Here is a 23,618-nt window from a genome sequence, read left to right on the forward strand (position 1 = left end):
TTTCAGGGTGTCTACTGGCTGCTTGGAAAAACATGAAAAGCTTGTAATTTTCAGGAATTTTTTTTGTACCTGGATAAATCAGAGAATTTTCATGGAATTTTATTAGGATTCGGTGAATTTTTTTTTTTAATTTTCTCTTTAATTAATCCCTAATTATTTAATCTCTTAAATAATTTTCTTTTTATATTGTAAGTAATAGACAATCCGCCAATAAGTCAACTTGTGAATTATAAGTTTGAAATTAATATTTAAATTATATATCTATCTCTGTTTATATATATTTAATTTTATTGTTAATAAAATATTGAACATGCCGTACATATCATTTCTTTTAAATTTACAAAATGATAAAAGTTATGCAAGTTGAAAATTTTTATCTTAACGAAAACTATTCAGTCTTGTTTCTCAGTACATATATAAATCTAGCACATGAAACTTAATTGGTCTTGTGTTTTTCTTTCGCGCGAATGTAAAGCATTAGAAAATAAAATAAAATAAAATAAAATTTAATTAAAAAAAAAAAAACTAATTTTAGGAAATTGCAGCAAGAAATCTTTAAATATCCTCGTTACCTGGAATTTTGAACAAAAATACCTGAAAGATCAGGGAATATCCAGGGAATTTTTTTTTTACAAGATTCGAAAAAATATCCTGTGTTTACATTATATTAAATGCGCGTCTGCAAAGATTAATAACTCTAGAGATACATTTCCGTCTCACGTTTTGATTACGAAGCATCAATAATCATGTTTGCTCGTACGTTTTATTAATAAAATTGACGATTAAAAAATGAAAAATCGCACGCTATCGTCTTGTTTTTAATCGGCGTTATTCGAAATGCAAACACACGGATTATCAAAGTCGAAGGATCGCTCTGAAGATTTACGAACAGGTCAAAATTTAAATAGTAGCCGTCCTTCGTTCGCTCTTTACCGCCTTGTAACCATAAGCGGCTCGAATTCTTGCCGATCGTTTTTTTTTCTATGCCGATTGCGTAGTTGCGTATGCATCGGGTCACGATTATCGAGTTTTTTTTCTCGACTGAAAATACAACGCTTGTCCGCATAATCATTGGCGAGATCAAACATATACGTCAATCATGAAATTGTATTAATATATTTATTCATCAATATCCAGTTCTGATAGCGCGAACACTTTTTGTTGTATAATATTGTTCTATCTCACGTACACATATGTGTGCCTTTATTTAATAATCGAATTTAATTTACGAATTAGTCATTTAATAGTAAATGATGGAGCACTATTCGTTCTTGCTTACAGCATCGCCGCGGGTGAGTTTCTTCTACCAATTCTTATATTAGGTGTACAACTTTGCTTCCGCCGTTTTCCTATAGATGGCTTTAGCGGTAAGTAGTGGTCGAAATAAATAGATCATAGACGTCATGCAATAAACTTGGGCATCTGTCAACATAACTCCATAGAAACATTCGTCGATTTGTGTCTGCGTCATAAAGTTATTCTCGATTGAAAATGTCAGTTTACGAGCCAAATTCTCGTCATTTGCGGGAGGTTTTAATTTTCTGCTTCAATATGAAGAAATCTGCGGCTGAGGCTCATCGAATGCTCTCAAATACTTATGGTGAAGCCGCTATTAGTGAAAGAACGTGTCGCGAGTGGTTTCAACGCTTCAAGAACGGTGATTTTCACGTCGAAGACCGGCATAGCGGTGGAAGAGAGAAGGTTTTCCAAGATGCAGAATTGGAGGTATTACTTAACGAAGACTCGAGTTAAAGTCAAAAAGAATTGGCACGATCATTGGGAGTGACTCAACGAGCAATTTCAAAATGTATAACCAGTTTTTTACAATAAAGCCTCGAATGTCGGAAAAAAAACGGCGGAAGCAAAGTTGTACACCTAATATAATCTTTTTTGTTTCGTTTTTACTTTTTTTTTTTTTGTATTTTTGAAATGATAGCGAAAATAAATTTCAGGAAACTATGTTTATTCAAGAATATTGATAAATTATGAAATTCTCTTTTTCTCTTTGCATACGATATGTATGCGAAGGCTTTGGAAAGATACACAATCTTTTTTAAAACTGGTTAAGCAATCGAGAGAGATCCCCCTTATCATTATTTAAAAATCAACGCTTTTCATTAAAATGGAATTTAGGTAACAGCGTGCGCGCGTGAGAGGAAGATTATGTATTTTTACATGAAATGGTGTTGATATCACGCACAAAGCGCGAATAATGACACTGGAGAAAGATTTTATTCGAGTTACATAATAATTGCTACGCTACAAAAGTGTCGTTACGTAATTATGTCGTCAAATTGAACGGAAAACGAGAGCTGTAAATAACAGCTCGAGAAACTCTCTGTCGATACACGTTACGTCATAAATCATTTTGCCGATATATAACACAATACGAGCGATATATAAATAATACCGCGCAATTATTATCGCCACGTGTATGCCGTTTGTCACGTGCGATGGTTACGCGAGGCACACGAGATCACGTTGCTGCGACGCAGCATTGATATCGATCGGTGTGGGAAGAGGCGAGATATTCCGGAAGGAGATTTTCTCGCTGGAAAAAAAGGAGAGATTCGAGAAACCGAGATACAACGCGGTATCGTCTTCTCGCCGCAAATAGACGATGCAATTATTTTTTGTCGCGCCGTTAAGGGGGCGTATCCGTTTGTATTTTCGAAGAACGAGTACATTTTCTAGATTTTTTTTTGCAGCGCAATGACTCGATAAAAACTTTTTATTCTTTTTTACAATATTAATGCGATATTATTAAGTACTTAAATAAAAATATTCAGCTTGAAAAAGATTTTTTTTTCTCTTAAAGTTATGCGAATATTTGCAGATTTATATTTTCATGCACGGTGTGCATGAATGATGATTGCATAAGTTCGTGCCCGATTTTCATAGATGGCATTAAGTTACTGCACGGCGGAGTTCTATTGTTTTCGTGTGGTAATTGTTGCTTACACCGAATAGATGACGTTGTCTTATGTCAATTTAGCGTCAGATATTGTTCAGATAAGTCCATTTGTGCTTAAGAGAAATCATTAAAAATGGAGAACGAAAAGGTGCATTTGCGGCATGTAATGCTACATGAATTTCGGAAAGGCATGAGTGTTGGGATTGCACAAAAAAATATTCAAAGCGTTTATTTGGACCGCGCTCCTGCTCTCCGAACAGTCAAAAAGTGGTTTGGCAGATTTCGAAATGGTGATTTCAACATGGAGGATCAACCCCGCTCTGGACGGCTTTCTGGCATTGATGATGACATTGTGCATGCCTTAGTGGAAAGAAACCCAAGGATTACAACTGAGGATATTGCTGAGAGGCTGAACATTGATAATTCAACCGCTTTTCGTCATTTAAAAAAGCTTGGATACATTTCCAAGCTTGATACGTGGGTGCCGCATCTTCAACCACGACAATGCTACGCCACACGTCGCTCAACAGACGCTGCGAAAACTGCAGGAGTTGCAATGGGAAATTCTGCAGCACCCGCCATATTCTCCAGATATTGCGCCTTCAGATTTTTATCTGTTCCGGTCTTTGCAGAATAGTTTAAATGGCAAGAATCTCAATTCCGAGGAAACTGTCGAAAACCATCTTACAAACTTTTTTCAAGAAAAACCAAGTTCTTTCTTCAAAAATGGAATCGACAAGCTTATAAATCGTTGGAAAACCATTGTAGAAAAGAATGGAGACTATATAATTGATTAATAAAAGTGTTATCTCTAAAATATAATCTATTGAAGTTTATATTTAAATCGGACACGAACTTATGCAATCACCCAATACTTTTCCCATGCACACAACAATTGTAGAGTGGACCTCGCTTCGTGTTGTAAAGTACATGCGTGGACGCAGTGGGTTCCGCCCCTCCCTACGGGGGGGCTCCACTTCCGAAAGATATAACCTAACCTAAATCCACTTTCAGTTTTAAAAGTAAAATTGAAGACGTGACTCAAAAATTCATGTAGTCGCATATCGAAAGGTGTTAACGAACTGCGAGAAATAGGTGAAACCGATTATTGACAAAATATCTATAATCATGTACCTATCCCGTAAATGTAAACAAATACTTTTTCTATATCTATCCTACAACAAATACAACGTTCGCAAACTTCACTTTTCCTGATATTACTTTATAATAGAGAAAAAGCATTAAAACTGTGTGAAACTTTAATTTGTCATATCTTCTAAATGAATCCTTTCCCCCACTTTTTTTTTGGAGGGGGGGGGGCGAATTACTCAGAAGAACCTCCCCTATAACATATCTAAGTGGCGATAAAATCGGTGAGGTGTAACATTTTATGCATATTTATCAAAAATTTTATTAAGCTAAAAATTTTTATTTAAGTATTTAACATTATATGTTAAGTGGTTCAAACGAGTATGCCCCCTTAAAGAGTCGCACGCTCTCGCGACGCAAATAACCTTATAAGTTAACCGCCGTGATAGCGTCGTGCGCGCGTGACGTCATAACGCATCGATTAACACGCGCGATCTGTCCTCGATGATACGTCCGATTTGTTTTTCGGTCTCGCGAACACGTGTAAAATTGCAAGATTGCGAATGCGCGAAGCCAATGGCGTTCCTTACTCGGCGATTTTGGCTCTCGATATCGCTTTGACGCTGTTGAATACGCAACGTTGACTGTAAAATATCAGAGCGCTTGAGAGAGCGTCGCTTTCGTATCGATGCAGGCGTTCCCCATCTTTATACTCGGAGAGTTTACGCACTGAAATTTCCCTCTGACGAAATTGCATGAAAGGACGTAAGCGTTTGGAGGGGCGGGGGGGGGGGGCTCTAAAGACTGCCCGCGGCGAGACGAGATGCAACCCACCGAGTTGTCGGGATCCCAAGGTATTTTGTATCCCGAATACTCGGGGTCCAATTCCTATTTTCTCTCTCTCTCTCTCTCTCTCTCTCTCTCTCTCTCTCTCTCTCCGTCTCTCCCCGTCTCCCCACATCAGACGGAGAAAAACCTCTCTCCGAACGAATCTTCTCGTCGCTCGAGGCGTAGATATTTTCTCTCATTCCTCTCTCGTGCTCTTTGTATTTAATTTACGCTGAACGATTTAGATGTATCCGTCGAAAAGTTTTCCCGAAAGAATTCCGGAAAACATTGTGGATGGAATTTATATTTTTTTTTTTTTTTTTTTTTTTTTTTTTTTTTTTTTTTTTTTTTAGGGGGACATAGTCGTTTGAAACCTCGAACACTGAGTACATTCTCTAGATCTTTATGCAGAGTAACGACTTGATAAAAATTTAAAATTTCTTTACGATATTAATACAATATTATTAATTACTTAAATAAAAATTTACAGCTTGAAAAAAAATTTGTTTTTAAAGTTATCGGAATATTTGTTCCTCCAAATTTAAGATGGTGTGCATGAAAACGTTCGTAAATCATATTCGAAATAAAAAACACACTCTTTTTTTATTAAGTATATAATAGCTATCTATGCTATGCAAGCGTTTTTTTTTTCAAAATCTCCAAAAATAAAAAAATGGCGGCGTATTGAAAAAAAGATTTGTTTTTTTTTTAAGTCCATCTTTTTTTGTTTATAATAAAAAGATAGAAAATCGGATTAAAAAAGAAAAGCCTTCGTTAGCAGATGCGGAATCTTATTAGGAACCCGCAAAATTTCAAGTCAATCCATCGAACGTAGCCCGAGTTTTCATGCACACCGTGCACGAAAACGAATAAATCTGCAAATATCCGCATAACCTAAAAAAAAAATTTCTTTTAAGCTGAAAATTTCTATTTGAATTCTTAATAATATCGTTAAAAAAAAAAAAAGTTTTTTTATCAAATCGTTGCGCTGGAAAAAAATTTAGAAAATGTACTCGTTTTTCGAAGATTCGAACGGTTTATCCCCCATATTAAGTAAACCATTCCGGTCCCAGATTATATCCTTGTATCGTATGTGTGTGTGTGTGTGTGTGTGTGTGTCCATCGAGCGATGAATAATTCCGCGTTCGACCCGCTCGTCGTCCCATATGTCCAGCCGCGACCGATCGACCGTCCACGTCGACGTTCCCGCGGAGTTTTTCTTTCATGAAACGACCACGGCCTCCTTCCGCCATTGCGACGCGATTGAAACATCGCGCAAGCGGCGAAAGGGGGATTATAGGGGCCGTGAGAAAAGCGGTAAAACGCGTCGGTAGCGCGCGGAATCTTTTGCTCCAAGTTCGTCGACCGCCGCGATGCGCTCACAATCAGCGCAAACGGGCGCGATGTTTTTCCGCCCCCTCGTTTCTCCTCCCTCGTTAGGTAAATCGAGTCGAGATCGTCTTCTTGTTTTCGCGTGCGATTTAAAGGCCGCGAAAAAAAATACACGTACACAAAATGATGACGCTCGAAAGGCTGTTGCGACATCGGTCATCGTATATTTTGTGCGAATTGATTTTTTTTTTCACGCTGACAATATTTTATCGATAAACGAAGGCTGTGTTATGGCGTAAGATGGTGTCTGGGTGTCGCAAACCGTTCTCGCTGGTTACGTTCGCGTCGGCGATTTTGTTTACAAGTAACCCGGGACAGATTGACTTCGGGGGGGGGGGGGGGGGAGGACGTTCAGACGTTTTCTCTCGCGCGCCGATAGGCAGACGTCGTGCGGTAGCGTTTGAGGTTATTTTGTTTAAAAATAAATTCTCGACGGGATTGATTCTGCGAAAGAGGCGCGAGCAGGCGCAGGCCGCCATAAAATAGACACACGTGACGCAAATGAGGCGTTTGCAGGAAGGGTTCGCAATAGGTCACGGGCTTACGTGGGGTGTAAATTATCAATAATAAAAGATTGATTGCCCCGAACGAGAGAGCTCGTTTCAGCCAATCTCCGCGAATGACATAATCGAATCCTCGAAAATGCTAATCGAACGTCATTTGGGTGATCCACTCGTGGCGCGGGATTTTATGCCGCAGCTGGCCGGAAATATGACCAATAATGCAATGCGAAATTGTGTCTCCTTAATTATTTAGCGATGTGTCAAAATTAGATATATCTGAAAGCCACATCGAACGCAGAACAAAATTCAATTAAGATGACTTATCAAATATTAAAATCTACGATGATAGGAGATGGATGGTTCTAGCTTTATCTTACCGTGCTATGCGTATAATATTTTTCTAACATTTATATTATTTATATTTCGTGCATTTGACGTATTACAGTACAAAATCTTTTTTTCTCGCGCGGTTCTGTTTATACAATATAAATTGATATAAAGTGAAAAAATGACACATAACTATTGGGTTGAGTAAAAAGTCATTGCGTATTTTTGCAACAGATGGCATTAGTTCAGTTTTGGCAGTACTAGAGTTATTCACACATATGTTTGTCATATATCGTTTAAGCTGACGGTTTAAGCTTCATTCTAAAAAAAAAAAATTGAGCGATTTGGTTGAGTTTTGGAGATTTTACAATAAATTGAAGACGGAAGACCAAACTGTGCATTTTCGCCATATTTTACTGTTTTATTTCCGTAAAGGGAAGAACGCGCGTCAAGCTTGTGAAAAATTGCGTAAAGTTTACGGTGACGATGCTTTACAAGAACCAAAGTGCCAAAACTGGTTCAAGAAATTCCGCGCTGGTGATTTTGATTTCAAAGATGCTCCTCGGTCAGGAAGGCTCACCGAAGTTGATGACGACAAAATAAAGGCATTGATCAAGTCAAACCCACGTTACACGATACGAGAGATTGCAGAAACATTGAAGATCAGTCAAAAAAGTGTTCACGTTCACCTAAAGAAGCTGAGATACGTAAGCAAGCTCGATATTTGGATTCCTTATGAACTCAAAGAAGTTCATTTGACGGCGCGTATAAACATTTGCGATATGCTCATGAAACGTGAAGAAAACGATCCTTTTTTGAAACGAATGATAACTGGTGATGAGAAGTGGATTGTTTACAACAATGTGGAACGCAAACGGTCTTGGTCCCGACGGGATGATTGGCCTCGAACGATTTCAAAAGCAGAACTTCATCAGAGGAAGGTTATGCTCTCAGTGTGGTGGGATTGGAAGGGTGTGGTGTTTTTTGAGCTCCTACTAAGGAACCGAACAATCAATTCGGATATGTACTGTCGGCAATTGGACAGTTTGAACGAATCTGTCATCCAGAAACGTCCGGAGCTCGTCAATCGTAAAGGAGTTGTGTTCCATCACGACAACGCGAGACCACACACATCTTTGGCGACCCGTCAAAAATTATTGGAGCTTAGATGGGATGTGTTGCCCCATCCAGCATACTCGCCTGACCTTGCGGCGTCAGACTTTCACTTGTTTCGCTCTCTTCAAAACTCCTTGCGTGGAATAACGTTAAATTCAGATGAGGCGATAAATCAGCACCTTGTTCAGTTTTTCGCCAATAAAGACAGGTCCTTCTACGAACGGGGAATTATGAAGCTCACCGAAAGATGGCAAAAGGTCATCGAACAAAACGGAAAATATATCATTGATTGATCTTTGTTCTTTATATAAATAAATGACTTTGAAAAACATACAAAAAATACGCAATGACTTTTACTCAACCCAATATATCCAATGAAAAGATATTTATAAAAAATTTTCTGTTTTTTTTTTTTTTTTTTTGACGCATAAGAAAAACTGGATATTATTTTTTTATTTTTTATCGATCGCGAAAATTTTTAAGGCGATCGCGTTGGCAGCGAAAGCTGATGCGTTCATTCTCTATTATTATGGCTCTATAACTTGCGCGCGAAATACATATACATATTCTTACGTAGCACGTCGATATTTTGTATCGATATCGCGGTCATAACTGGAGTCGCGCCACTTCTATCTTTGCAACACGTCTCTGTCGCGTAACAAAAGTTCCCGCAACTGACTTCCCGCTTTGCAGTATATTTATATCGCAAACCGCATCCGGGAATTGTAACGCGCGTGTATTGTACATTTATTTGAAATATAATTCTATAATAATTTATTAAGAAAAGATATAATCTTATTCAACTCGTTACATGTTTGCTCCATTCATTTTGCGTCAAATGTAACTTTAATTTTCACTCATTTAAGATAACGATGGCGTCCTTCTAAACTGAGAGATCCATTTTGTTGAATGAAATAAAATTTGTTTGAATCAATTGAATCTCTTGTTTGAATATGGGCAAACAAATCCTTTAATTAATACGACGAAAAAATTTAGTTGGGAAATTTGATAATACCAACACACAAATTTGGTTCAGTGAACAAAATTGTATAGAATCAAATTTTTGGTTGTTTTTTATTTTAATTTTATTCACTGAATCACATTTGTGTGTTATTGTAGTATTACCAAATTTTCCAACTGCGGTTGCATTTGCTTTTGTTACATCAACCAAAGTTTATCCATATTCAACAAGAAATTTACTTGATAGTTGTCTCTTGCGATGTGATAAGAAAAAGATATACAAATTATATTCTCCATCTTTTCAATTCTCTCGTCGTTAACGAGAGACTAATCAGTATTTTCCGGACAGATGAATTCGCCATGATTGAAGATGCACTGCATACTGCACATCACACTACGCTGCATAACTATTGACTGCGCAGTGACACATGTATGCGCAAAATAGCTTATGATATTCAACTAAACGATTTAGTTCAAGCAACAAATACAATTATTTAGAACGCGATGAGATGGATGAGTTTGTTATCGCAACAATAAAATTTTATTCGGATAAACAACTCCGTGCGAACAAAATAATTTGTTAGCGTAACGTTTAACTTCTTTCCAGTAATATAATTTTTATTAAATAAAACCAAATTACATGTTCAGTCAACAAAATGGTTCAATCAATTAATTTTGTTTTGTTTAACGAAATGGGCCCCTCGGTGTAATATTGACGACGAAGAGAAAGAAGGAATCTTTTTCGCGACTGACGCACGCTGGTCTCTCGCACGCGTTGAAAACGAATATTAAATCCTCGTATCGTCGCCTTCGCGAGTTTCCCCTCAAACGAATACGAGCCAAGGCTAAAGCACTATAACGGCAATGCACGCTGGCGCGTCCCGATGACAGCGATGATTTGTCTCCTCCTGGTAGCCTCAAGAGTTTTCGATACGAGTTGATGATCCTCGCGTTGACCCTACCCGCTTATTACTTTAAATAGCGACGGCGTATCGCGTTGCTTTTACGGATTACGTTATTATGTACCGCTCGGATAAAGGATAATTTGTATACGGCTCGTGCGTAGACTTGTAATTTATTACTCATAATTCTTACACACAGTCTTTGCAACTAGATAAGATAAGTATATTGTACAGTTATGGAGGAAGGAAGAAGGATGAGGGAGAGACGAGGGATTTGTCTTATTCCCCGAATGAATTTTTCGAAATAAAAATTTATTCTCTCCATAGAATGCAGGTACTTAAAAATATATACCATTTACATGAAACGATAATTGGAAAGTAGATTTTTGCGCGACTTTGTTGGATATCTCGATCTGCACTCGTTCTCGTGCACGTCGCATTATTGCAACACTTTTAATAAACGACTAAGAACGGATTATTATCACCGTTATATCCATCCTGATAACGGGGCATCCTTCTCTCGCGGCACGACGATAGCTTTTTATCCGCTTCCTCGGTTCAAGAAACTAACGCGTCCTCCTATTCTCCCTCGCCTCTTTTAATTGGCCGTGCTCTTGAAAATTTTGCAGGCAGAAATTAATTTTCCTTCCGCGTGAGAGATATTTCACTGCAACGCGTACCGAGAGAGGTGCAATTTAAATATTATAAAAGTATCCAGACGATTCGAGGAGAAAAATATCTCTCGAGATTTATTAAGGGGACTTCCTAGTTTCACGTACTGAAGATAAAGGCAATCTTTCGAAATTTTTTCGAAGAAAAATATAAAATATATTAATTCTAAACTTTGCACGCGTTTATTAAATAACATTACAAATATATCCTGAATTTTCTTCCAAACAAAAATATTTCTTTGTTTCGGAGTTATATTAGACAGGACGTCTAAAAAAAAAAAAATGACAAACATAGTTCCAGCCGTTACAGTCGTTTGAAATAAAAAAATTATAAAGATTCTTAAATCTGTATGAATGTGGGTGGGTTATCGTGTGAACTAGAATTAAATCGATATTTGCAAAATATTTTTTAGTGAAAAAAGAAATTTTTTTTGAAACGCTACCATTTTTTTATTTCTCGGTATTTTTTTTTTTTTTATTCTGGTTCACGCGATAGCCACACTCGTACACATTAAGAATTCTTTTGTTTTTATTTTAAATGACTATAACGGTTGGAATCGCCACGAACAATAATTTTTTTTAGCATACCTTGGTTGAACTACTATAATTCCGAAACAAACAAATATTTTTGTTTGAACAAAATTCCGGATATACTCGAAATGTTGTTTAATAAACGCGCAAAATTTATAATTAATATGTTTTATACTTTTCTTTAAAAAAAAAATCCTAAAAATCGTTATATTTTCAGAGTGTCAAACTATATAGAAGGACCTCTTAAGATCTTTAGAAAATTCGGGGCAACTGGAGAGTAGAACGCATCTTTTCACTTCTGTACACAAATGTGATTTAAAAAAAAAAAAGATATTTCACGATAATCTTGGAAACGAATCGACCTTGGAAAGTATCGCTTTCGAAATTCTCGACGAAGTGTCACTTTCCAGATCAGTAGAAGGATCGACGTGTTTCGTCGTCCTCGGACACTGTCGTACGCGAATGAAACACGACGAGTGACTTTTCAAGAGCGTACGCTCGTGACGATCCGTTCGCCGCTATTTCGACTCGAATGTACGCGAGCGAGGAGAGAAAGCCTCGTATCGAAGCGTGCGATTCCACGGTACACTCGATTAGTCCTCTCGACGTAGCCGACTTTGTCCGACTTTATCGATGCCTCATACAGGGTGTCCCCAATTTAAATGGCAAAACTTCAAGAGCGTGTAGGGGACCGAAAAACTAAGACAAGAAGTTAGAGGTTTGCTCGTTTTTGCTCCATTTTAGAGAAAATCACAAAAATTCAATCTCTCATTGTCAGTTGCTCTCTTGAGTCGATTGGCACCGAATAAACTTTCTGCTTCAAGGTTCCTTACATATGTAAACACTTGATGATATCTTTTACGGTGCCAATCAATTCAAAAGAGCAATTAAGAGACCGAATCATAGATGCAGTGCGTCAAATATCACTAGAACAATGTCTAGCTGCAATTAATAAGGTCAGTGCTAGATGTAATGCTTGCATTGCTGCAAGAGGGCAACATTTGGAACAATATCTGCATTAAATAGATGATAACATAAATAAAATGTAAATAAATAAGTAAAAAAACGAAAACTTGTTTCGTTTCTTTTTTTTTGTAATTTTTTTTCCAAAATGGAGCGAAAACGAGCAAACCTCGAAAGGACTTTCTATCTTAGCTTTTCGGTCCCCTACACGCTCCTAAAGTTTTGCCATTTAAATTGGGGACACCCTGTATACTACATTTTATTGTCGTTTGATAGAAATAGACGATTAATTTTGCCGTGTATATATGATATCGGGATATATAAACGGAAAACGTTACATCGTCCAAAACGAATATACCTTTTTTTTTTTTACGACAACATACGCATTATGATTCCATAATTCTTTCGCTTAATTATCTCAAGGTGTGCTCTGTAAAAAATGTTTATTATTTAAAAATTGAGAACATTCGTATATATACCATATAGTTCAGGGTATATATTCCCTGGATAAACATGAAAAATCTGTCAAAATCTGGAATTCTCAGGGAATTTTTTTTTATACGTGTAAAAATCAGGGAATTTTCGTGGAATTTTGTTAGGACTTAGGGAATTTTTAAAAAAATTCTACCTTTGATAATCTTGCTGTTATACTATAACCGATAAACAATCCACCAATTAGCCATATTATGAATTATGTGTTTAAAAAATATATACACTTATCTCTGTTTATATATTCAATGTCTTAACAAGATATTAAATACGTATTCTTTATTTTAATTTTTAGTGATAAAAAATAAAAATGTTACGTAAGTAAAAAAATATTATCTCAACACGAAAGCTATTTAGTTTTATTTTCAGTACATTTGTAAATCTAGCACTTGCAAACGTTTACGTGGCTTTGTATCTTTTCTTCATGTGAATGAAAAGGATTAGAAAAAGCGTACAATAAACAAACTTATCTTAGGAAATTGCCGGATAAATTTTATCTCCGTCTAAATCGTCTTACGACGCGGTAGAAAAAAAAAAGGAATCGCGTCGATTATTTGAGAGAGCGGGGGGTGGGGGGGATTTACGATCCAATAACCGTTCGATTTATTATTATCGCAAAATTTTTGCGATAACGGATTCCAGACTTTTACGCCGTGTATACGTGACTGAGCACCGTTTGTGCGATCGGAGTAGGAGAGGGAGAGCGAAGATAAAAAAAAAAAGTAGAACGACGAGTTTCCTTCGGGCAATGATAGCGCCAGGGGCGGGGAGACAGGGATGGAAAGAAGGAGTGAGAAAGGGGCGGGGGGGGGGAGGAGGAGGAGGAGGCCACTCCACCGAACAGTTAGCCGACCGTGATGCTGCCTCCGGCTCCTTCGATCGGCATCGGCGGGGGAGGGGAGCGGGGCGGGGGCCCCATTTTCGACCGCTCGAGACCGGTCGAGAGATCGAGATCTCGTTTTCTCTCGGCCCCGACGCTCTTTGGCCCCTGACTCCGGCCTCGGATATGTATTTTTCTATCTCGCGCGAATCATCGCGTAGAATGTAGAGAGATTTTTACGAGCGCTAACCGAGCAATAATGAGTTAGAGAAAAAAGAAAAAAAAAAAGATAAAAGCCGGTTTACCAAGGCTTGGATTAATTTAAAGCGACGCGCGAACCCTAGGAGACCGATCGAGGACCGTTTACGAGGCGATATTTCGTCATACATATGATATGTATCTCGTATCTCTCTACGTGAGAGTGGTAAATAATTTTTTTTTATCCTACCGTTAACGCGTGTCAACGCGTGTTTGATTAAAATTAAGCAATCGTGTACCGCGTCATGCGAGCGTGAAGAGATAGGAGCCGGGGGGGGGGGGGGGTTTCGTCTATCGATTACTTTTCTCGATCGGTGCGGGCAGAGGTTGAGCACCTCGCGATCCGCCGTTGAAAGAGAAGTAGGATGATTCTACAAAACAGTTAGATGGCCCTGATGCTAGCAAATTACCGAGTCGCCGCGATACTTCTTCTTTTTTTTTTTTTTCTTCTTCTTCAGATGATTTCAAACGTTTCGCAACATCGATTTTCGCAGGAGGATGGAGAGAGAAAAAACGGAATTTTTAAGAGTCACTTCCAGTACTCTTGACGTATCTAAGTCGCACGTGTACATTTGAAATCGTATCCGAATCTTACGATATTAATAATTTTATCGAATCAATATAAAAAAAAATTAAAATATATCGAAAAAAATATTAATCTTTTGTATTTTCCCACGGTACGCAGCTTTAAGGGAAATTCATAGACCGTTCTTAAAACACTGTGGGCGGCCTTTCTTGCCTATCTTGTAGCTTTTCCACGCTTCGAACGCTACTCGAGAAATCGAGATCCTCGTTTCCTCCAGGCTCGTCGATCTTTGGCCTCTGTTCGCGCTCCGCCTTCGCTTCGTGCCGCTCGGAGGAGCGGTCCTGATGCACGATCTCAGATAGAGTTTCTAGGATACGCGGCGTGAAACTCGTCGAGACGAGAGCCCTGTCTTGTAACACGCTCAAGCGAGGCAATATTCTATAGTAATCGTGACGAACGATAATGTGCATAAAATAATTTTCTCCATTGAAAAAGATCCGTTACTTTCTCTCTATATCAAAGTCATTTCGTGATCAAAGTTACCCTGAAATGATTTTTTTTTTTTTTTTTTTTTTTTTTACCACTGACATTTCCTCCACATATGTTCGGCCACGTGTCTCGACTCGTTTCGGAGCCGACATATTCCCAGGATCCTCTGGCGTTTACTAATTCGTCGTTTCTCGGGGGAAGCGATTCCGGGAAGAAGGTTCCAAATTAGACCGGTCGATTATATCGCGCACGATATTCTCGTGAAGTGGGTATCGCTGCGGATGGATGGCGTATGTCGCCTTTACTATAGCAACCCTAGTTGAACAAGCACGCGATAACAAACCAGACGCCAAGAAAGAGGATTCGTTCGTCCCGAGATCGAGTCTAGTCGCGGCGAGAAAACTTTCCTTCGTCCTGTTTGGAACGAACGCGAACCTGTTTGATCGCTAGATGCGCTCGAAACGTCACTTATGTCATCGTTCTCACAAGTCTTTTGGGCCCTCAGTCATCTGAATCGACGACATTGAATTAACACGCGAAGGATTCGAAATAACAACAAACTCTTGAGATCGCAATTCGACTCGTTCGAAGATACACTCGGATTTTCTTTCCTTTACAATTGGATATTTTATTGATCGTACGATTGCCTAGAATTGCGATTGTGTTCCGTATACGTTCTCTTATATCAAACCTTCTTCATGGTGTCTGCTTCCTGAAAAAACAGGGAGACACTGTTTTGTTAATTTTTTCTTTTTTTAATTCTCTTTTTGATAATTTTGTTCCTACATTCTAAGCAAGTTAATTAAGAGAATTATGTGTATTTAAAATATATTATAAATATTGTATATACCTATCTTTCTCTGTTTTTATACATTCAACATTGAACACGCAGTATATATTCTTCATTGTAATTTTTAGTCATTAGAATTTAGCATTAGAAAACGCATATAATAAAGAAACTTATTTTAGGATCAATTTTTGCACGAAAAAGAAATCTTACCTAACCCTAAAGAAATCTAACCTAACCTAACCTGGAATTTTGAACAAAAAGATTCGAAAGGTCAGGGATTTCTTTTTTTTTTTTTTCAGAATTCGATGAGTAGACATCCTGTTCTTTTCCCTACGATTTTTTGCTCCCTAATGGTGAGTCATGCGCGATTAATGTCGCATCCGATTTCTCGAGAGGTTTCTCACGGGAGATTTTGCCGAGCGAGCGGTCCTCGCGATACCTGAAGCCAAGGGGCAGGGGGAATCGAGTCGAGAAAATGGTAGTTTCGCGTGGTGAATGGCAGTTCCGCGGGGATCATGGATTTTCAAGCGGAACCCCGCACGCGGACAGAATGCGGAACGCGCGAGACGCCAGGCCCCGAACAAACCGGCCCTATTGATTTTGGAGAACCTTTCCAGGCGAGAGAGGTGACCGTCGGCTTACACCATCACCGTCGGTAATTCCGAGCCCCTCCCCTTCGTCAAGTTTTCGAGAAGGGTCACCCCGTAATTTGAATATACGGCACCCTTCCGTGCTCGGTACCCTACCCTTCTTTCCTCGATCGTCGCACGTTCGGCAGATTTTCTTCTCGCTCTCTTCGCGCTCGGAATACGCGGACGAGGTATATTGTTACGTCGGATGCGAAATAGGTTTTTGCCCGAAGGGCGTTACAAGATTGACAAAAATTTCAAAGAAACGACGAGCGTTTTTCTCATTCGCCTCGTTAGCTTTTGCATATTTTTGTCTATACACATCAGTCTTTATAATATCAATAGTGTTGTGCTTAAAACAGTCTCGTTGTTTCAACATCGCAAACTTGGACAATTCGCGACTCGCGAATTCAGCATTTTTTTTTTGTTTTACACAAATCGCAGAATAACAAGTCGCGCAAGCGGGGATGAAAACGGAAGCGGTCGATCGCGTCCAGGTATCGGAGTGTTAACGCCGCAGACGTCGATTGCAAAATTAAGCAGTTTCGTGAAAAACACAGCCATTCTCATCGTCGGGTATGTAATAATAAGCGTGAGAAAATTGACCAATCAAAATCGAGTATTGGGCTTTCCGTAAAAGTGGAGGGGTTACGGAGAACCAAATACTCGATTGGGATTGGTCGATTTTCTTACGCTTACGTCCTTACGGTATTTTGTGTGTGACGGCCTTTAAGGCGTTTAGAAGGCGTGATTTATCTCGAATTTCCTTCGACGAAGATTTCCCGCAGCTCAAAGCCGCGACTGCGCGATTTTTATCGCGAAAAACTCGCATCCCGCGCCGGCGCAGATTTTCCCGGCGGGCGCAGGGAAAATTGAAGCGCGCGCGCGGCGGATAAAAAGGGGGATGGGGTGGGAAGGGGAAACGAAGCCGGCCGCACGGTAATCCGTGCTTATCGATCGGCACTCGGTTGCCAACTTGGCAGTGGCAAACTCCCGGAATTACGAACGAAATGCTCCACATAGCGACGCGATTGGCGAATCGAATCAGCTTTCATACCTTCGCGAGGGGAGGATACGTCGAATTCTCGCCTCCCGTTAGACGTAACACTATATAATACATTATCGACTCTTTGCCTAATGCATCCGCGAAGATGCCTTTTCAGCTCGTTTTTCCGAACCTTGGCTGTATGGAGGATTGAAATAAGCGAATGAATAATTTTCGTGTCGTCTCCCTCTCCCTCTCTCCCTCTCTCTCTCTCTCTCTCGACTTCTCTTTCTGTCTTTCCCTCTTCACTCTTTTGTCGATTGAAAGGGGTACAAAACTTGCACGTCAAAGGGAAAAGGATTCGGCGGGAACAGGGTCGGACTTTTTTTCTCCGCTCGTTATTGTTCGAGCTTCGGGCTAAATCGCGGATTGGACGGAGCGGTTTTTAGATGTGCAACCCGGTCGTCGGGTTCGCGTATAGTTGTATGGTATTGTAACCTACGCGCTTTCTCTAGCAGTCGGCGTTGCTTCTCTACTCGCGCTCATGTTCCCTCCTCATTCGTGCTCGTACTTAAAAACCTGTGGGGTCAGTGGTGCTCACAGCTTGTATCGACGCAGCGAATTAGGGGCGCGCGTTGGGATGTGAGAGCCGTAACTCTACTTTGATTCTACGATCGTAAAATAGAAGCAAACAAAGAGTTGCTTTCTTTCTGCTTTGTATTAGGAATTTTACATGGAATTTCGAGACCGTAAGATATTGTGTAATATCGGGTAAAATTATAGTTATATTCCTCGTCTAATTCAGCCAATCGTAAAACTTATTTTTTTTTTTATTTATTCTTTATTTATTATCGAAAAAGAGATCTTTTTTTAACTGTAAGGATGATAAAAAAATTCATAAACTTGCGATATGATGAATTTTAAGACTATTGTATTTGAAACTAATCGATTCTCCAACACTGTTTTGATTCCAAGTGTTTATAGCACTATGGTATACAAAATATTTCAAATTACAAGGACAAGCCTCGTACTCTATAGCCTCTTTAATTAAACAATCCTATAATCGAATCCTACAATCGGTGATATATCTAAAAGAAACAAAAGAAGGATCGATTATACAAAACAGCCGTGCAACATTTTGTGCTTGCGCGAAGCAAAGGCAGCAGTGATAGTTGAATTATATATACAAATGTAAACGGGAGATAACGTTTGGCTCTCACAATGAAACGTCGGAGAGCTCTCGATTCGCGTAGTAAATAAATATATATCTGATATCGCCCGCGGTGTGTTTACGTTCGATTTGAGAATCACTGGCACACGCAGACAGACGGCCTGTATTCGGGACAGGCAGCTGGTGCGGGGTGCGCAGCGACCGCGCGCAGCGTTTGGGTCACGTGGTGATGAAGCGTCACCATCGCGGTGGGCACCGTCGAGGCTCGATTGGTCGTCGTCGGGATACAAATCCCCCATTCGAACGTCGCCCGAACAAAGGGACGAGGCTACCTCATCCGTCGTCGCGAGCGCTGCCATTAGAAAGTCGTCGGCAGTCGATGTGTGCGGGAGTTCCGCGAGTCGGATAGAGACAGAGAGAGAGAGAGAGGGAGAGGGAGATAGAGAAAGAAGGAGCTGTCGGTTCAAGGCATCGTGAGAAAGTTTCGTCGACCGGGAGTCAGAGTACGGGAAGAGGGAGAGTGGAAGATTCGCGAAGAGGTATCCGATCGCGGGATTAGAGAGATATACCCAAAGCGTAGGACGATCGAGCTAGTAGTAGGTCCTGGATCCATCGAAATTGTAAAGAATCGATCCGACGAAACGGAGCATCGTGAAGAACGGCGCGCAGTCGATGGTCCGAAGTGAAGAGAAGATTGGAATTGGCGAGCGTAGAGAGGAGCGCCGCTAACGATAAGAGAAGACGACGACGCGACGGAGGTGACGACGCGCATACGCTCATCCGTAAGATCGATCCTCGCGTACACCTGTAACCTGTGCGCCGCCGGATCGTCGTCGGCATCGCCATATCGCCGTCGACGGGAATCCTCGTTGGACGCTCCGGCGGTTAGCTCATCCGCGCTGGAGGGTCGACGTCGCACGACGAGGGCTGTAGAGTGCTACGCAGCAACGTGGCGACGACGCCATTTTGTCGTAACTGGTACCGTGCGATTCTCTCGGCATCAGCGCCGTCGAGCCTACTCGTCGCGTGACCCGTGACACGCGCGTATCTCCTCCCGCATCGCGCTCGCAAAGTGTGCGAGTCCAAAATCGATCGGAGATTAGATCGCGAGAGGAGGAAAGAATCGGCGAGTCGGAGGGTTACGAGACACGGATCGTTATTCCAAGACGCGGAGTGCGTCATCGGCGGTGATCCCGTTCTATCGGCGCGCGCGCGCGCGCGCGAGAGAGGTTCCATTGCCCGTTTCATCGTATCGTTAAATCTGCGTCCTAGCCCTGGGTAACCAACCATGAGACTGGAAATCGTGTCGGCGGCGGATTTCCTGGTGCACCTGCTGCGCTTGCAGGCGGGTCAACTGTCGGAACGACAATTGGAGATGTTCAAGTCATCGCTGACGGAGGTGTTGCGCCATCGTTACCGGGACCACTGGTTCCCGGATCGGCCAAATCGCGGCTCCGGTTACCGTTGCATACGCATCAACGGTAAAATGGACCCGGTGATCGCGCAAGCCGGCGCCAACGTCGGCTTGCTGCCGACTGTCCTGCACAGCCTATTCCCCAGCGAGCTCACCATGTGGATCGACCCGTCGGAGGTGTCGTACAGAATCGGCGAGAATGGTTCCATCTGCGTTCTGTACGAGCGGACCGAGCCCGAGAATCCGGATGAGATCTCGTCCCAGCAGCACCACCACCATCAGCAGCAACATCAACACCATCAGCACCATCATCAATCGCAACAGCATCAGCAAATGCCGCCGCAGCAATCCTCGTCGCAACAACAGCAGCAGCAATTCGAGAGCTGCAAGGACTCCCTATTATTGGAGCATCCGCAGTTCAGCGAGCAGATTGCCGCGTACGTCTCCAGCTGAATCGACGGGCTCGCGCTCGCCGTCACTCGCGTACACGCTCTCGAAATAATGTAATAAAGCGCACGTACATCTCGTGATATGTGATATCCCGTGTGTGTCGCGTCGCGTCGGACCGAGCGGGTCCGCGCGCGCTCGATCTTTCATGGACTCCCCCAACTACGTGCGCGCGTCCTCCTTGCGATCGTTCTCTTCATTTTTCCTCTATATTTCTCTTTCCCTTTATCCGTGTGCACCGAGAGAGCCTCGAAGCGAAGAGTCCGGGGGTCCTCCATCGCCGTCGTGTCTCTTGCCTCAGCTTTACCTCTCCCGTTTCCCGTTTCAACCATCATCCTCCAGCTACCCTCCGTGCGAGTTCCCGCTAACGGGGAGGGAGAGTCCATCCTTCGGGAACGCGAACTCGTCCACGCGCGTCGGTTGACTCGAACGGCTCTAGTCCAGTCTCGCGCATAACCCGGATCCTCCTCTGCGCGCGAGGAAGATGTCTTTTCGAACGAGAGGAATGTATTCTCTCTCGACGACTAATCCGAGTGCGATACGAAACGGGAGGAAACGATCTATCGCTGCGAGGAAAGGAAGCCGAATTAAGCGAGAATCGAAGAGAGAGAGGACCAGGATCGATTCTCTTCGTCTGTTCTTCTTCCGGATCATCATTGGTCGTTCCATCGAGTCAACCAGAGCGATCTTCTTCTTCTTCCATCGGAGAAGAACGCACGGCCATCGTAGCGGGGAAGAACGGAGCGAGCTCGAAGCTCTCTCAGCAGCAGTCTAATTGATCTCAGCATCTCCCTCCATCCGCGTAACCCTCCGAGTGTCTCTCGTGACAACAGCAACCGCGCGAGGGAGGAACAACGAAGACCGGTCAGCCTCACCGCCCCTCCGTTCTCGAGGGAGTAAAGGAACTGTACTCACACACATTTATACGTACACACACACACACGCACGCACACAGCGGACATACGTATCCACATAACATCTCTATGTCTCTCGCATCCTTCCCGAATGCGTCTTTCTTCCATGTACTTTGTCACGTCGTATTTCGGATTAAGGTTCGTACACAACGAACGACGGATATTTTACGACGCGGACGCACGCGAGAGGGAAGCGATCGATCGCTTTGTATATTTTGGTCGAATCGTAAATAACTTTGGACGAGAAGCAACGAGATATCAATTTTTTGGCGACAATCCGAATGATTACTAATAATCCGAATGATCGCTAATAATTCATATTTGAATCATTTTCGAGTGCGCGGGAGGAAACGAGTTTTCTTGTTTGCGCCGAAGACTATTTGCAATTTAATCCAATTTAATTCTTGTAACAGAACCGTTTCCCGTTTCCATCTCGCGTCGATTTGTACGATCTTAAAATTGTAAATCGCAAAGGAACGGGATCGAGAATTCATCCCGTTCTCGTTTTCGAGGATCTGCACTCGAATCTCGCACTGTCAATGCGGATTGTCACCGAGCCACACATACACATGGCGACACATTCACGCGAGAATAAAGACACATACCGATGATCTTTGATCAAACGAACATTAAATTTATGACATTTCCTCGCGTGAGTCATTTATCGGAAATTATCGAATAATTTTAATTTTCTGGAAGAGTCGAGTATATAAAATTTGAAAACTGTGGTGAAAGCGATAACGAAGGATTCAAATTCGGTTTACATTTGTAAATTAAATTTTTATGAGAGATTGGCTCTTTCGATAGAGACAGTCTTGCGTATTTCCATTATCGGGCAACGTGTTTCGACGGTAGAAATCTCAAACTTTTAAATGTACATACACACATACACGTACAAATTTTACGATAGCGCGCGAATTTATATGTACATACGTATATTATATATATATATATATATATATATATATATATATATATATATATATATAAGCGTTATATAAAACACCATGTACACGTGCGAGGACGAAAGGGACGAGCGAAATCGTTCTCGGGCGTGTATACAATTGACGAATTGTATATTATTTTTCGCGTGAAAAGAGAGAGAGAGAGAGAGAGAGAGAGAGAGAAAGAGATAGACATGTGGAAGAAAGCAAAACACGACGTATAAAATTACTGTGATTTTATCCATGGGAAGGCACACGGGCGTATATTTTATTATGGGGAGTCGGTCTCGGTAAGTAAAATGCTTGATGTACGATTGTGAATGTTTTAGAAATGGTTGAGTATGATTCCGGAAAAAAAGAGAAAGACAGAGAGAGAGAGAGAGAGAGAGAGAGAGAGAGAGAGAATAATTGAATCCGTGTGTGGGCGCTCCATCCAATACGTTTGCTCGCTTCGACAATAATAATAATAATAATAATCGAGCTCGCTCGATTAGTCACGTGTCTGCTTCGTGCTCGCGGCATCGAGATTTCTTCAATTACTCGACGAACCTACATTCGCGTAATGATGAAGAATTAGATCCGTTGTTGTCGACGTCGCGAACGCAACGCGAATTTCTGTATATTTTGCAACGTAATAAAATACATAAAATGAAAAATAATACAAAATTTCACAGTAAATTTTCTCAGTTTTCCCGAGCGCGTGAGAACGAAGATGAGAGTCTCTGTGTGAAAAGGAAAAAAAGAAGAAGAAGAAGAAGAAGAGTGTATGCGCGTATGTCTGTGCGAAAGATCGAACGGATAATGGAAAGAGGGGTTGGAGGAGGAGGGGGAGGGGTGGATGAAGGGACGGAAAGAGACGGGGGAGGGAAGGGGAACTTATCGTGTTCGGCGTGGAATGAGGGAAGGCTCTGTGCACGTAGCGATTATAGAAACCATGTCTGTGATTATACTAAGAATAGAGAAAGAGAGAGACAATATAAGCAATCTCCGTATGTAACGACCTAAACACGAGAGGTGTGTGCGCGCATGCGCGCGCGCGCGCTTACTATACATACCGGTATGGAAAATGATACGTGTAATATGTATTACGTGCGACAGAATTTCCATTCGCGGGACGCTTTTCGCGCTTTTAATCGGGTCGTCACAAAATTCACGTGCCCCTTTTGACACTATACATAGTCGTACGTATTATTTTTCTCTCTCTTTGGATTTACATGTATCCGAAAGTAAGTTTCATCGCGGATAAAAGAGACCGTCGGTGATCTCGTTCATCAGCATCGGAAGCAAATAGTGCAATTTGAATATCGCTTCGAATATCGAACGACGACTCGTTTGAAATCGCTCAGCGCGTTTGCCAACATCGAAAAAGGGCAACCGAGAAAAGTCAATCTCGCCTCATCTATAATAAACCCCTCACCGCTTTGACATTGACGTCATATGTGATAGGTCGAAATAATTAATTAATAAATATACGTACGTGCATACTATCATCGCGTGTATTTTATATATATATATATATATATTAACATTATCATGCCAGATTGAT

General features: G+C 41.2%; 2 protein-coding genes across 6 annotated transcripts in view; both read left to right on the forward strand.

Annotated features, from left to right (window-relative positions):
- Positions 1–23,618, forward strand: part of Ipk1 (Inositol phosphate kinase 1) — a 103,276-nt gene that overhangs the window by 37,262 nt on the left and 42,396 nt on the right. The window lies entirely within an intron of this gene.
- On the forward strand, positions 18,645–22,502 carry LOC138932826 (protein BTG2). Its single transcript, XM_070295013.1, has one exon. The coding sequence runs from the start codon at positions 19,642–19,644 to the stop codon at positions 20,218–20,220; it is 579 nt and encodes a 192-aa protein (XP_070151114.1). The 5' UTR covers positions 18,645–19,641; the 3' UTR covers positions 20,221–22,502.

The sequence above is a fragment of the Polyergus mexicanus genome, unplaced genomic scaffold (genome assembly GCF_030449975.1).
Source record: "Polyergus mexicanus isolate NDT 795.1 unplaced genomic scaffold, iyPolMexi1.0 SCAF_4, whole genome shotgun sequence".
NCBI classification, from domain to species: domain Eukaryota; kingdom Metazoa; phylum Arthropoda; class Insecta; order Hymenoptera; family Formicidae; genus Polyergus; species Polyergus mexicanus.

Coding starts and splice junctions, on each gene's coding strand:
- LOC138932826 (XM_070295013.1), top strand. CDS start 19,642: ATGAGACTGGAAATCGTGTCGGCGGCGGATTTCCTGGTGCACCTGCTG.